The sequence below is a fragment of the Pomacea canaliculata genome, linkage group LG3, assembly GCF_003073045.1.
Source record: "Pomacea canaliculata isolate SZHN2017 linkage group LG3, ASM307304v1, whole genome shotgun sequence".
NCBI lineage: Eukaryota > Metazoa > Mollusca > Gastropoda > Architaenioglossa > Ampullariidae > Pomacea > Pomacea canaliculata.
Genome location: NC_037592.1, coordinates 3,343,754 through 3,359,897, shown reverse-complemented (window position 1 = coordinate 3,359,897; position 16,144 = coordinate 3,343,754). Strand labels below are relative to the sequence as shown.

At 39.9% G+C, this 16,144-nt stretch overlaps 1 protein-coding gene across 1 annotated transcript; it reads right to left on the bottom strand.

The window, feature by feature from the left end:
* Positions 1 to 3,464: 3,464 nt before the first annotated feature.
* LOC112560001 (rho guanine nucleotide exchange factor 39-like) lies at positions 3,465 to 16,144 on the bottom strand. Its single transcript, XM_025231538.1, has 9 exons — positions 16,101 to 16,144; positions 11,947 to 12,107; positions 10,943 to 11,158; positions 10,625 to 10,743; positions 8,414 to 8,484; positions 7,761 to 7,924; positions 6,736 to 6,903; positions 6,243 to 6,331; positions 3,465 to 4,873 (listed from the first exon to the last, which is right to left on the bottom strand). The coding sequence occupies exons 1-9, from the start codon at positions 16,105 to 16,107 to the stop codon at positions 4,732 to 4,734; spliced, it is 1,137 nt and encodes a 378-aa protein (XP_025087323.1). The 5' UTR covers positions 16,108 to 16,144; the 3' UTR covers positions 3,465 to 4,731.

The window sequence follows — 16,144 nt, the reverse complement described above, 5'->3', positions numbered from 1 at the left end:
CGCCTGCCTCCTGCACAAATGATGCTGTGCGCGCAGGTCCTCCAGGCTGCGTGTAGCTTCCTCAATACTGGCGTCTCATCAGTCCAATGCGGTGCTGAGTTCTTCGTGCATGGGACATTCTTGCAGTAGATGTGCTGTTGTCTGACTGCCTGTCTGGCACGGGCACTGGTCTGTCTGGCCGATTCGGAGCTTGGTGTAAAGGTGGTGATTGAGACGGTTGTGGCCTGTCCTCAGCCTGAAAATAATGACCTGCTCAGCTCTTGTAAGCAGGTAGTATGGGTCGTTTCGGTTGAAACGTGGGTGCTGCTGCAGCCACTTGTTGTGCTGTTTGGCCTTGATGATGGATTTGACTTCGCTGTAGGTGGTGGACCTGTCTTGCTGCTCTTTTTTGGATCCTTCCTTGGCAAGAGTGTCTGCGGCTTCGTTGCCAAAAACCCACAGTGGGAGGGAATCCACCGTAAGACGACTGTGCAGTCTCCGCATAAGGAGGAGAGAGCAGTGGACAGGTCGTTCAGTTTCTTGTCTCTGGCAGTCTGTAGGCTGCAGAACAGACAGTGCGTCCGTAAGAAGACGACGTTGTTGGAGGTGTCTGGACTGTTTTTAACGTGGGTGGCACCGGTCTGAATGGCAACTGCTTCAGCCTTGAAGTTGGTGGAGTAGAGGCCGGTTGCGAGAGAAAGACAGTCTTCTCTTCCTCCTGGGTACCTGATGTAAATTCCGGCGCCACCATTTTTCACGGCTTGTTCGGCTGACCCGTCAGTGAACACGTGAGTCCATTGATCTTGTGGGAAGTTGTTGTGGATATAATCCATAGTACAGGACTTCTTCACAGCGTCTAGGGAGTCTTTCTTGCTGACACCAGGGATGCTGCAGTGAATCAGGGGGAAAGCAGTTTCATTCCATGCTGGGTTTGTCCGGCACAGGGGGATCTCTCTGAGGTCGTGTTCCAAGATGTCTCGGTGTTTTCGTTCAAGGATCCTAGCCTGGTGGATGAAACTTCCCCTTTTCAACCTTCCCTTCGTCGGCTGAGCCAGTCTGTTTCTCATGGGGTGATTTGGAAGTCTCTTGAACTTGGCGGCTTGTGAGTGTTCTTGTCACGGCGTGTTGTGCGAGGCGGCAAGCAAGGGGGTTGCTTTGTTTGTTATTGTAGCCACTCGGCGTGTGGCTGCGCGTCTGTGCGGTATTGCTGCGCGGGTGCCCATTATTTTGTTTTGTTCATTCTGCTCGTTTATGTGTCTTTGTTGTCATTACCTTTTTATACACATATTTTCCTTTCTTTTAGGTTGCTTGGCCACATCAAACATGTCCCCCCTTTAACATGTTTTATATTGTTCTTATTGTAGAAAACGTCTTTCCTACTTTTGGTTAAATTGCTAAGACCACCAACAGCATCACTCCCACCAAGAAGCAGGGAGATACAAAGGGGACTAAGACGACAATCAGTATCACTTTATTGGTACCATGTAACGGACCAGTCCTTGCCTCCCGTGTTTTTCAAACTATTTAACACTTTAGGGGCTCATGGTCCAATAGCGAGCGACATTGACCAGAGAGCGAGAGGAAACCATGACCGTGTTCTTTTCTAGAATCAGACGATATTTGTCCAGATGGCTAGAATTGGCGGTAGTAAAAAATGGAGGAGCGCAAGTAGGTCAAACATAGAAATGAACAAGAAATATTTACGCATTATATACAAACATACAATGCCAAACAAATATATATATTTTATTAAAGTATACATTAGTATTTAAAGTTTACTCACTTCTTGTCATCTTTGGTTGTATGAGTACAAATCCTTGTCGAATTGAGAAACCTGCACGAGGCTCCAACATCGCACTTGAACATGACTGTATCCAATACACAGGTCCGTGACATGAGCAAATGAATATTTGCCTACTTTCAAACATAACAAAATACCTGATTGGTTGACGTTGTTTAGCTGTTGAAGGGAAGTAATCCATACTAGAACAATTCAAAGCTTCCAGAAGTTTCCTCCCATTCGTTTAGGTACAGCGCAGTTTTGAATGATGCTACACTACGTACCAAGCAGCGTCAATGTATGAATTATCATATTTATAAATTAATATGATGTGCTTGCATGCAAATACGTAAAGTGCCTTGAGTCTGGCTGATGCTGGAAAAAGGCGCTGTACAAATGTGCTATTTATTTTATTATTTTTTTTTAATTAACTCTAATTAATCTTGGTGGAATCCTGGAATTTTCGTTTTGATACTTTTTTGCTTTAGTATTTGTATTTTAAATATTTCTCTTAAGCTGTGTTAACAGTTCTCATTAGAATTTGCGTTTTGTTGCACACACTGCGTCATACACAACTTAAACGTAGAGTTTCTAGGTGAGCTCATAAATAAGATAGTTTAAACAAGACGGAGAAAAGTTGGGATTGTCAGGAAAAGCCCTCATAAGATACACCCACAAGCAACTGAAAGATTTTAGACATCAGTTAGAAAAACAAAAACTTTAGTCAGAAAAAACAATGCAAGAATCATCGTCCCAGGACAGAATGAAAAAGCTGACAGAAACTGAAAAGACTAGAACTAGAAAAAAAGTGAAACGATAGCACGGCAGTAGAGGTAGAGGGTAGAGGCAAACAGTATATTGTGAGGTATTCTTTTGCAGTATGTCCTACTCTGCTTTTGTGGGGAGAAACTCATCTTATATCTTTCAAACAATACTCGTAAATACTCCTGGCAAAAAGTTTTAAAAAAGACAAAAGAAAAACACTGCATTATAGACAGATTGTCACGCCTACCAGAGTAGACGGGATGCAGAAGGCTGATACCCCTGACGGTAACAGAACTGAAGATGCACGCATAAACTCTGATTCATCACTAGAAAATTGGCCTAAGGTGGGATGATCGTTGCTATTAACAGCTGTAAAAAGGAGATTATAAAATTAGGTAAAATTGCTAAATTTTTAATTTTGATTTCCAGACTTTTTGACTATGAATAAAGAATAACAAGAGATAAATGTCAAAACTAAGGGTACTTTAATGGTTTACTTTAATCAAGACAATATCAAAGACAAAAAATAGTAACATTGCATACATTTACACAAAAGTATTCTTTACATTATAATAAAATCACAGTTTACAGAAGTAACAACAATACAGGAATATATTTTAATAAATTTTGTGTGGGATGAGTAACATTTAATCTACAACAAGCAAAAAAAGTTAGTAGAAATGCAAGCTATACCAGCTGACACTTTATCAATATAGAGATTTTCAATTTCTATTTTTCCTTTAAATTATATCAATTTTTTTCATTAGATATTCTACATTCTTGTTTCTGCATTATACATAAACATGGATTAAATATTCTTAAATGAATAGTTGTAATTGTTCAGATATTTGCATTTGTTTTTGTGTTTGTAATGTGCAGAGAGCCTGGCTTTAAAATAGTGTTCATTCTTTTCATGTTTTCCTGAAATGAGGCAGTCTTATTGGTTTATTTTGCAACAAACTGGGCTTTGAAAACGTAGGTAAAATTAAAGGAAGTGAGAAAATAATAGAAGAATAAAAATAGAAGTAGGATTTAAAACACCACCAGCACATTATTATTATGTTAAAATTTTATAAATTAAGTTCAGTGGATGGATAAAGAACAAACAGCATAATTAATAAATAAAAAATTAAGTAATTACGTACACTGGCCTTTTCATTTTTAAGGATAGCTAAAATATGATTTGGCTAGGATTTTTTCAATGTGGGGAACTTTCAAGTGCAATCATCAGTTTATAGCATCCTGTCATAATTCATATAAAAGAACATTTCGTACTTTAGGACAAAACAATTAATACTTTTAGCATCTTCGAGTCCCACTCATTTAAACAAAGACGTATGGACAAAGGTCTTTCTCCTATCAAGCTCCATTAACCAAGAACAGATTACCCATTCTCCTTTGTTACTTTTATTCTTTTACCACCATGAAGTCCCAACTTAAGACACATTTTTTAAGAACAGAGGCTTTCCTGCTGCTGACCATGAGTGGCATAACGTGTGTCTGTATTTACCTTCTAGGTGTGTCTGTTGTAGAAGTGAGCATATCTGTTACATGCGAATATGGGTGCATGGTTGTCAGTGATTCCATTTACATGGATCTTGGTCTGAGTATCACTTTTGTAAAGTGCTCCGAGTGAATCACTGGAAAAATGCTATTAAAATGTTCACTATAACTATGAAAATTATGTTCAAACTAATTATTTTCAGCAGGGTATCTGCATAATAATCATTGCCAAATGGAAGTAAGTTGATGTGAGGTCACCACAGTGATTTGAAGTGTTAATTAATGCTTAAACTGGAGTTTTTCTATCCTTCTACTTCTAACTTGAATGTTTGAGTTTTAAATTACTGATTATTCAAACTTCTGTAAATGTTTTGGAGACGAGCTTGAATGAAATGCAAGCAGTAGCAGTCTGGTGAACAGTAGTCGTCACTCTCGTCTTGCTCACCCGGCATCCAATGGTTTTCAGATGTCATCTAGTTTCATGCAATGAGTCAAAGCAATTATTAAAAAAAACCCAGAAACATTAGGCAGGAATAGCAAGGAACAGAAAATATCATTACTTATTGTGATGGTAATATTTAAAGTTGTCAAAAGGTAAACATTTTGTACACTTTGCAAACAGGGACAAATATAGGAAGTCAAGATGACTGAAAACTTTGTAAAAAGTTGTAATGGAAGATCTTTAGCACATATGTAGACACAACTTAAATTGTACAAAACGAAATAAATAAAAACACTAAACCTCCAGATCCCAACTCTTTTGATGTGTGCGTAATAAACGTACCCGTAGAGGTATCCTGCGACTGCTGGGTCTTTTTTAATGTCAGGAAGTCCCTTTTGGCTTTTCTGTTGAGAAATGATTATTTTCTCCACTGTTAATCTTTTCTTTTAAAATATTCACGTAATGCCTTCTTCATAGCTGATGTTTCTTAAGGGGTTACAAAACAACAATTTTTAACAACATAAACAAAAACCCATAGATCTCTGTGCTCTTCAATCACCATGTACTCTGAACGGAATTATTTTTGAATGCACTTTAGTTAGTATTGCTCTGATTTCTGAAAATTCTCTCTTTACTTTAGGGTTTTCAAAGTACTTAGCTTTTCAGGTTTACCTTAGTGAACTGAAGCAAGCTACGGTAAGCCAGTGGTACAAGCATGAATAGTTTCAGCAATATTTCTTGTGTTTTCCATCTAAAATATTTCTAAAATATTAAATAGTAGTAAATAAAATAAAAAGTAATATAAGTGAAGGGAAAAAAATCATTGAAACGAAACCCCTTCCCCTAATTTTTCAAAGGTGACCAAACGCTCTTTAAAAAAAATCACGGAGGAGCATGCTCTTAGTGCTTGAGATAAGTTGGAATCATAGACAGCATATAAACGAGGGAAGGAAAAACAACCATGATGACAAGTAACAAAAGACAAACATAGAAGACACAAAGCGGAATCAGGGAACAAACAGTAAGGATGGGGAGTGTCATCTATCTGCAGAGGAAGATGAGAAGACTAATTACTAAACTATAATCAAAACTATTGACAGTTGATTGGTGTAAAGAGTAATGCTTATGGAACAGACAATTTAGTGCTTGTTTAAAGTGGGTAGCTGGCGGATGTGGAAAGGAAGCGAGTTTCACTGTTTCGCAACAAACTAAAAATCTGGTGACCATATGTGTTTGTTCTGGTGACAGGTATAGTGAGTGTACCCGTCATCAAAGAGCGGAGTAGTCTGGCTGGGATGAAGGGGAAGAAAAATTCAGAAAAATAGGGCAGAAGCCTGCAAAAAAAAAAAAAATAAATAAATAAAACACAACACAAACAGCTTGTACTTATTGCGACAACGGATGGGTAGCTCGTTCTGAAAACACAGGAGAGGAGTGACATGGTCCTGTTTCTTACCTCTAAGCACCAGACATGTAGCTGAATTCTTTGCTTTCTAGATTTTATGAATAAGGTATACAGGGCAGCATGCAAGCAAGGTGTTACAATAATCAAGCCTAGACATAACAAATGCACAGAAAACAGTGGTGGCAGCGGTGTGTATAGAGAAAATGTGGCAAATGGAAAGTCAGCGGTGTAGAGATGTAGCAGTTGTAAAGATAACTCACATAAGTGCAGCTGTATATATAAAGGGTAGCAGTATATGAATGAATTATTTTATAAATGTCTGTCTGGTGGAATGAACCATTAATATTATCAATACTACCACCACCCACCGGATGGCCATTTCTATGGCATCACTCCAAGACTGTGCCACACCAATTTCTTCTGAAAATAGCACCAATCTTTCTTCCTTACAGGTAATCTGTACAAATTAAAACACCAGCACATGGAGGCATTTGTATATATAATTTATAAGTAAATGTTAGTATGTCAACCTTACTGCAATGCTTTTCAAGTTTAAATACAGGAATATTGTAACATATAACTGATGAAAAAAGAAAGTCGCTTGAAATACTCTCTTGAAACTAGGGTTAGGGTAAGGTTGCAACACCCTTCCTTTCCCCAAAAAGTACCTTGAAGAGCAAATATAGAACACTGCAGAAAGCCTTGTATTTGCACAACACTTATACGCCTTATAAACCCCACAATAATCTTTCGCAATAATTTTCGCAGTTCACTATTCATTTTTTCTTTGGGGGGGGGGGTTCAGAATGAAACAATATGTGAATATTTGATAGCTCCTGAACACACCTTTTCTTATCTTACCTTGAACACACTTCCACAACTGTCAAGGCAACAGTGTTTAATTGGAAGGACACAACAACAGATGTATCTGTTGCCACCACTGTCCAGCAGTCTAGGCTTTCCATATAACAACATGTCATTGAAAAGGTAAAACATTCTTTCGCGGGAATTTCCTCCTTTGCGGGAAACCTGAAAATACAGCAGTCGGTTTAGATGCAAGAAATCAAACTGCTCAAAGTCATAACATATAATTCCATAACAGATATTTACTTAATAAATGAATTAGATAATAGAGACTTGTTGCTCCTTCCCTTACAGGCTGCTTTAGATACACTTGAACAAATGTCAACGTGTGTGTAAATGTATGTGAAAAGTGTATCGCGCTGCCATATACATATTTGAGTGTAACAATGTTTGTGTGTTTGAGTTTGATCAAAGCCATATACTAAGCCATTGGCAACAGCACAAAATGTATCCTTCTCCTTCCTCACTCAAAACATTGTGGACCCAATTAATACTGAACACAAATTGTCAACAAGTCATGTTAATAATAATAAGTTTATCGACAAAATTAAGGACAGCCGATCCCCTCAGCCTGTCAGGCCAAGGGACAGAGCTTTCCATGTCAGAGGACATTTAAAAAATAAGTTTCACACTGTCGCTACAGACGCTGTACAACACACAAATGAATGGACATATCGAAAGTTGACGATAAAATCGCAGCTGGAAAAGTAAGCAGCAAAAAATTAACTTGGTGTGCACGAGTGTGTTTGTTCGCGGGCGCGCGAGAAAATTATGCTATTATGTATTTAGTTCTGTAAGGTAAATTTTGTCTTGTTTCATTCTAGTTTGAAATTGCTTGTTGGCTTTTTGAGCAAATATGTCATGTCAGGAAAAAGTAACTATTGGATATTCGTTGCTGTAATTTTGTAGTAGCAGATAAAATGCCTGATTGATGGCAAAGGACCAGAAGCAGCTGCTAAGCAAAAGATCGAAGAGGACGAACAAGTCATCACATGCTTATTTACCTATTTTTAAAAAATCACCTTTTTCAGTGGCCCTTCTTTCAGAAACAAGCGTCCAGGCTGCAGTATCTGAGGAGCAGAGCTGTCAAAACACTTCTGTATGGCCAACATCTTTTGAGAATTCTCTTTCTGTCGCATGGATTCATTCATGTGCTTGACAATTTTTTCCATTTGTATTGTGGCCTCTAAGCAAAAATAGTTTTATTCATGCAGTCTGATTTTATTTACTTCTTTTAATTCACTCTACTAGTAAAAGCAAATGATACACAAATAATACACAAGTAAAATGTATCATCCAGCAATATGGTATCATGAAAGGCGTTTAAGCAAGCTGGCTGAGGATTTTCAAAATATTTATGATTCTGACTATAGTTGGCTCCAGCTCTCAACTACAGTTGCCATGCAACCAATGTTTCTGTGTCAACAGAATAGCGGACAATATGATGTGATAAATACTCCAAATGCATTACATAAAAAACCCAGTGGGAGAGCAAGTATAAGACAGACTCTATCATGTAGCTGGTTAACTTCCATGTAAGAATTCAATAACATTTTCAAATATACCAGCAGTTAAAGAGACATAAATAATAAAAAATTCACATGGGTATAAAATGAATAATCAAAACTGTAAAGTAAAAGAAATTAATAGTTAGAAAACAGCTGTTTAATTGTACCTTTCAGTTGTAGATAGTCAGGGTGGTTTTTGTGAGTATGTTCCAGAAGGTCCTCGAGAAGAAGTCTGTATCTATGTATTTAAAAAAATGAGAGTGAGAAAATATTTCTAAAAGACAAGATCATGTAAGTATAAAATAATACAGGAAACGTATATGAATATATATATTGTTGCTTTAGTGCAGAAGTATAGGTCATGAGAAGGATTAAGTGTTTAAGAGTTAGCGACTATGGATATATCACTAAACACCAGCTAGCCCTATAAGTAGGTGTAACGTAGAGAAGGTTGGATGTTTGATTTCCTTATCTTTATATCTGATCACATGCAGTCATCATTTATACCACTCCCTATACTATGACGATCAACTTTATATACCAAACAAACACTACACTAACAGGGTTCGCTGTCAACACATTGCTTTCTTGGGTAAAGCGCTATATAAATCTACTTAATTATTATTTTAATAATAATCACGTGAAAGGAAAGCGTTGAAGAAAAATAGGAAAAGCAAACCCAAAGCAACTTCCAAGTAAAAAGAAATGAATTGTGATTCAGGATTTTACTCACTAAAGACAGTAATGGCTACCTCATAACAGAAACCCTGCTGTACTCAACCAATGGTCTGAATATTGTAAAGACCTGTAAAACTTTTGGCTGAAGTCTGAAGACAGATACTAACATCCTTTAATGTAACCAGACTAGAATCAGCAAACATGCAGACCTACCAGTAATACATACACAGGCTGAAGGGAGGAAAGTTACTTGGTGTTGATACTCCAGCTGATCTGCTCAAGCATTTTGGGAATTTAATAACAAAGGCTGTCACTGCTCTGTGCCAAAGAGCTTGGGAATGCAAAGAATAGAGCACAAAGAATGGATGTAGTCACTAGTCATACTTTAAGAAAGAGAGAGAAAGCAAACAGTTGCAGAATTACAGAAGGATAAGCCTAATCAGCCACCAAATGAAACCATAATCCCCTCAACACTTTCACTGAGGAAACGCAAGCAGAGGAACAGGTTAGCTTTAGTCCAGGTAAGAACACTGTCACATCCTGATAGAGAGGCACCTTCACCATCAGTGAGACATCTACCAAAATACTTTTCACAAAATGTGGCACAAAAGGGTTTATGGCTAGTCAGTCAGTCATTTGTCCCTTGACTGATGCCTGTTATTGTGGGGAGCACATGAACAGACATAGCAACTGTTAAGGCCAGCCACTTATGCCTGTCTGGTGATAGCGAGCAGGTTCTACACAAGACAACCTTGATGTTCGTAAGCCAGTTCTTCCTCTGACCACCACAGCATTGATCCTCCTCTAAGGTACTTTGAAGGACAGTCTTCGACAATGTCTCCTTCCAAGACACAACCCAAAGCATACCGCTTATGTTGCTTGATTGTTGCAAGTAGAGGTTCCTGGTGTCCTATGAGTGTCAACTGTATTTCGTATAGTCATTGGTTTTATGAGATCCGGAGCACCAGCCGGGTGATTTTGCATGTGATATGAAAATTCAACATACAAATGTGGCTCACCAAAACGCACCATGAGCTCAGTGAACACAATCATGCTAAATAACCAGATGGAAGTTTTTTTCACACAGGATGCATCCGTCAAGGTACTAACAGCACCACAAGACCTAGCAAACTAATTAAAAGACAGTTCAAAAGCACATGGAATGGACACCAGCTGTGTCAAGGTAAAAGACTCGGTCATACCGAAGGCAAAGCAGATACCTACTTGAATACAGTACAACGTGAAAGGGAAAGGCACGAAGCACTTGGGAGCCACCCTCTCAAAAGACGGCAACAACAACAGCGGCAATGGCTTGGTAGGGCAGAGTCTCATAAAGAGAACAGGATTTCGTATGAAGAATGATGACCATGCTTGTAGGACACAAGGAACTCTACTTGCAACAGTCACATGGCATAAATTGGTTAGGTTTGGCCATGTGACCCGGCATGACACTTTGTCCAAGACTGTCCTTCGAGATACCTTGGAGTGCGGTGAACGCTGCAGTGACAACAGGAAGTACAGTAGGTGAAGAAGTGAGCTGGTCGTCCTGTGCAGGTCCTGCTCATTGTCACCCAAGAAAGGCGCGAATGACAGGCCTTGTTAGCTGTTGTGTCGCCCCCAACAACCGGTACAAGTCAAGGGACGATGAATAATACTTGCAGGAGCAATAAACTCGGATTCTGTAGCACGATAATATTCACCTGGGAATTTGTTGCACAGGCATGATTAGCAAATCCTTTATCGACAGCTTCATTAATTCAGGTCGGGATTCTTGTTTTGTAATGAAGTCTGCAAACTCTGGCTTTTTCTGTCTCCATTCCTGAAACAATCAACTGCACACAATGAAACAGTATTTACGAGACATTTTGACCAATATTTTCCTAAGTTATTAAAAAACGCCTACCACATTTTAGTTTTACATTTGCCTTCAAAGAATCTTGTATTTATAACCAGCAGAGATGCACAGCACATCAAGCTACATGTATTAAGAAAGTGCTGTTCTGGTGTATTGCAGCTACCTGTAGCACAGCTAAAGCCTGCTCGTGGTTGTTGACGTATGTTGCATACACTTTGAGGAATGGGCCCAGGTGACGGAAAGCCTGACCCACTGTGCTTTGCTCCATCACTTCCAGCAAGGTGCGGTTGACTTTATTGATTTCCTCAATATTGCTAAACAAGTGTGAATGGGTATCTCCTGGAATAATCCAGTTGAACTGCAAGGGGAAGTAGAAAAACTGAAACAGTGGATAAACAGATAACTTGTGAAATATGTGCCGTTCCTGAGGACTTTTCAGAAAACAACAATAATTGGCTTTTGAGGAGGTCAGTTTTAAAAAATGCTTAAACCTATTACATTTTTAATGCTTATATAAATTTTACATATTGATATCTACTCTGCGGATAGCTGGCGAAGTTACTTTTTACAAACTTTTGCCTAATTTTTGTAGTTTGACCCATACAGGTTGCATTACAGATGCTTTAAAAACAGAAGTTGTAGCAGGTATATAGTAGTACCTTCTTACCTCATGAAGACACGCACACAGAAGAAAGGAGGTTATAACTATGAGATATAAAATTAAAAGACAAGAATTTTTCTTTTTAAGGTATAAGTCTAACACCTGACAGTTCTACGATGTCAGTTTTCAAAGAGTTTAAGACAACAATGCCTGCCCACCTGCCACACTCTGTTCTACTTGTAAGATGAAGAAAAGCATTTTTGCCTCCTTTAATTACTGGATGCAGATAATATTCCGTAATTAGACAGTGCAATATATCAGTTAATATATATATTTACATTTATATTTTCAGTTTGTTATTTTGAGATATCATGCAGATTGTTGAGAGGTAGACAATGTTGCCGTCAAGAGAAAATCCACTGATTGTAACTTTCAAAAGCAAGTCAAGTGTCAATAAAATCGGAAGCATGCACAAACAGTAAGAAACAAGAGTAAAATGTGTACAGATAGTCAACATTTCATCTACAAAATGTGACCAATTACTCGACTGAATTAATAAAACCTACTTTGTGAATAATATCCAGATGATTCAGATATGTCTTCTCTGCTTCAATAAGTTCTTTGATGATCTCACAACGTCTTTGTTCTCGCTTTAAGTTTTCTTGGACTTCTGTCTCAGCTGGGCTGGCAGCAAATGAGACACCATCTCCTAAATCTGGTTCTAACTCTGTACAAATCCAGAATACTGATATTAGTACCTATACTGACATTCTGCAAAATATATGTTTAAAAATCAGGTATATAGAAGATCACGGAATGCGACTGGAATCAAATATGAACATGGAAAATTTACATGACCTGTCCCAAAATTTCAAATAACCCTGTTTGAAAACAAGCAGGGGTGGAAGATAAAACACATTAATCAACAGTCCTTTGCATTTACTATGGAGGCTTTAATTAGGAAACGGGGCCTTGTCGCGCCTCTTCGTTTTCTGCACTGGCTACCCATCCGTTCTCGCATCCAATACAAACTGTAACCTTGTTTTAGCTTCTTTTCTGGCTTCTGCCCTGACCATTACTCTGAACTTCTCTCTTCCTACATCTCACCTAGACAACTACCTCCTTGTCTGAGTTTCCTGCTAACATTTCTTTAAGATGGCGTCAGCTGGCCAAACCCCATTTGACGGTCGACCATGAACAGTGCTAATAGAAGTATTTTTCCTTGAAATAAGTGTACCAACAGTGAAGACATGTGTGACGCGTACATGAGCATAACTTTGTGATCGGACAAATACAGTCAGTGACATGCACACGTGATGCACATCAATGTCTCACCGACCAAGCACGGAGGATAAGGGTAGGACAAGATGGCGCTAAGTCCCACCTTTACCTAAAAGTTCACCGATTGACCATCGTGTGGCGACAGCTGCACTGGAAATAAGTAATTATGGGCCAGAGCAGTAGGTCTCACGTGTCACAAACATTCTCTGTATAGGCAAAGATATAGAGAGATCGAATCACTCACACCCAATACAGAACACTTTTTAAACTGTCAAACACTTAGCAATATGGCGCTTCGTTCTTTATCTACGAAACACCGGGCTTTACAAGCCAAAAGGTATGATAGCACAATTAATGAACTAATTTTACCCTACTTCCCAACTCTTCATTTGGGAACTGTACTGATTTTATTCTATCGGAACTATACGACAGTCGACAGTGGGCAAACGTGAGGGCATGAACAAAAAGTCAACAAAATCCACGTTTACTACACAACGTGCACTGTTGTCATTTAACATCCTCGTGGTGCCATTGTCCACACACTTGCGGACACCAACACAAAGGATGACACGGCCTCACTAACTGTGGCTACAACAAAGACCCCAAACAAGAAAGATTTCCAGAGGATAGTGCTAGAGAAAGCCCATCCGTCCCAAGATGACCTCTCGCTCCCAAGATTTATTATCATCCGCTACTCGGTAACATTTCCGAGAACACGCACCACAGGTCTCCCACAATCACTGCCCTGGTGGATGACCTTGTGCGACCTGCCACAGTCTCTCCCCTCCCTCCACGCCCCCTTTAACCTGCAGCCTGGTAAACGAATACCTGTAGCCCTATCTTCTTGTCATGCTGACACATCTTCTGCCACAAACACCAAGGGATTTCATAGATCAAACAAACAACTTGCCCCTTCTATCCCATAAGCCACGAGGATAGTCTATCCAGCCAAAGAATAACAAGTTCCACTTGTACTGTGGGGAGATGTTTCATGCTCCGTGAGGAAACTGCATTGCGCTCCTCTCTCGCCAGTGTTACTCAGAAACTTGGGAATCCCCGACAAGAGCTCAGATGAAATCTTTTGTCTGATGCCAAAATAACAGACCAAGTCCCTTCTCCTCCCTAATCCCTATAGTATCCTCCTAACCAAAAGTGCCTTCTTATACTACCCCTCTCCCTCCTGCAAAACCCGATTCACACACCTCCCAGTATCATGTTCCACCTGTCAACAAGGCACCCCCCACACTCCTGTCCCATTCATCGAAACTACAGAGGAAGCAGTGGGCTGGCGGTCAGCATCAAATGTCACTACTTGGTCTTGAGGACGATGAACACAGGTGTCGTGTCATCAACTGCAACCCCCAGATCTCCCCCTCCCTTTCCCCCTACCATAAACACCAGCCAAACACCTTATGTCCCTTCCACATGCTATTATCCCACCTACAACCATTCCCGCACATGTGCATGAGTTTAATCGACCATATCTACATCCTCAGCCAAAACATTATCGAAGTACGTGTACCACCTATGGCTGCAGCGACCACTTTCCCATTAGTTTAACTTGGGGCAAACGATCGAGGCATTAAACCTTCTAGAGGTACACACAAAATAATTACTTATCGTTGTTTTAGAAACTTTGAAGAATCGGAGTTTCTCGCCGACCTCTACAGCTCTCCTCTAAATAATTTATACATCGCAGACCCCGAAGAAGCCATCGCTCACCGACTAAAACGTTTCCTCCTGCTTATTTACAACTGTAGCGGGAGCGCTTGTTTAGGTCAGCGGGTACTGCCGACAGTGCCTAGTCCCTCCACCCCACATCCCCTTCCACTCCACGCGTGGTCGCGCGAGCTGCGCTGTGCGAGAGGGACAGCAACAGCGGGTGACGTAGTACCCGAACTGTCCGGTACAAATAGCGGGTGAAAAGCAGCGCTCGCACCGTTTTGTCGGCACAGAAACTGGGTATAGAAGTAAGTAAAGGTTTGGAGATTGAGTTAGCGAGAAGTACCTTAGTGCCGAGATGCATCTGGTCCGCTGGAAATAGCGGCTCGTGGAACTCAGTCTCTTTCCCCACCACAGGGAGTTAGGTGTTAGGTTTTGACAGGCTAGGTAGGTAGGCTAGGATTGATACAGTAGTTGTATGTGTAAATTATGTAAATAAATATATGTCTTTGAACCTTAAATACCTGTGTGAGCGTGTTAGTGCCGACTGTAACGGGATGAAACTTCCAAGCAGGACTAAACGTATCGGTATAGTCTGCGCATGCGCATGAAGAGAAACTTCACTTCGTTATCACTGCATAGCCATTTTTTTTTATTCTTTTCTTCACCGAGTTAACAAGTAAAATAGTAAAAGTAAAAATGTTATAGTAAATCGGCGAAGAAAAGAAAAGAAAAAAATGGCTATGCAGTTAGAGCAGCGATAACGAAGTGAATTTTCTCTTCATGCGCATGCGCAGACTATACCGAGACGTTTAGTCCTGCTGGGAAGTTTCATCCCGTTAAACCGACGAGTGCTAGTGTGTCGTACGTGAGTCTCCGTTGTGTGGACGTGCATCACTAGTGCGAGTGAGAATTGTGTTGTCCATGTGCTAGTGGTGATCGACACAGCACCAAAGAAAGAATAAAAGAATACACGAGAAGATCCGGAATTGATGTACCAAAGAAAAGACACTTTAGTGCGAGAGAAAGTAAAGCAGGGTCTTTTGTGGAATCCAAGGTCTGCTGAGTTCGGGTGCGTGGTGGTTAGGAAAAAAGAACACAACGCGAGGTAAAAGATTAGACAACGCACCCGACTAACGAAAGCTAGAGTTTTTTGGGGTTTTTTTTCGTGGAAAATTCTCCTTGGCAACTTCCGTCCTCTTCCCTGGAACAACAAAGAGGAATGGAGTGATTTGGCGCTAAGATAAGGTAGGGTGTTAACGAGGGGTCAGTCAGTCCGGCTACAACAACAAACACCGCTGGTCACCAAACGGGTTAACTACTTCTGCAAGCCCGCATGGCTCCACCAAGAGTTCCAAACTGTGGTTAACGTTTGAGATTCACTAAGGAAAATTCACCATGAAACAGATTTCAAAAAGGAAAACAACATTCTAACAGCAATGAAAAAATTAAGAAGAAAATGTACTTTAGTAAACTCATATAATGCAAAAGTTCCACCAAAAACATCCGAAAAGCCAATAATGCTAGTCCTTTCTAAACCTCCGCTTCCCCTCCACACACACACACTCTTTCCCCCTTATTGCTACTTCTCATCCCGTCCTCCTTTGCAGAATCACGATTTTCTCATTTTCTCATCTTGTTACTTGGTTACTTTATGCGTTTTCTGTATTTGTCTTCTATTTGTTGTCTGTCCTGTCGTTCACTCCTAAGTCCCTCGTATGAGGTCCATGTCTTGTTGTTGGTTTGAGCGCTATAAGAGTTTGTATTTTCAACTTACCGGACATCTTCACTGAGCTCAGCTGCAGTCAACCTGAGCCGTCT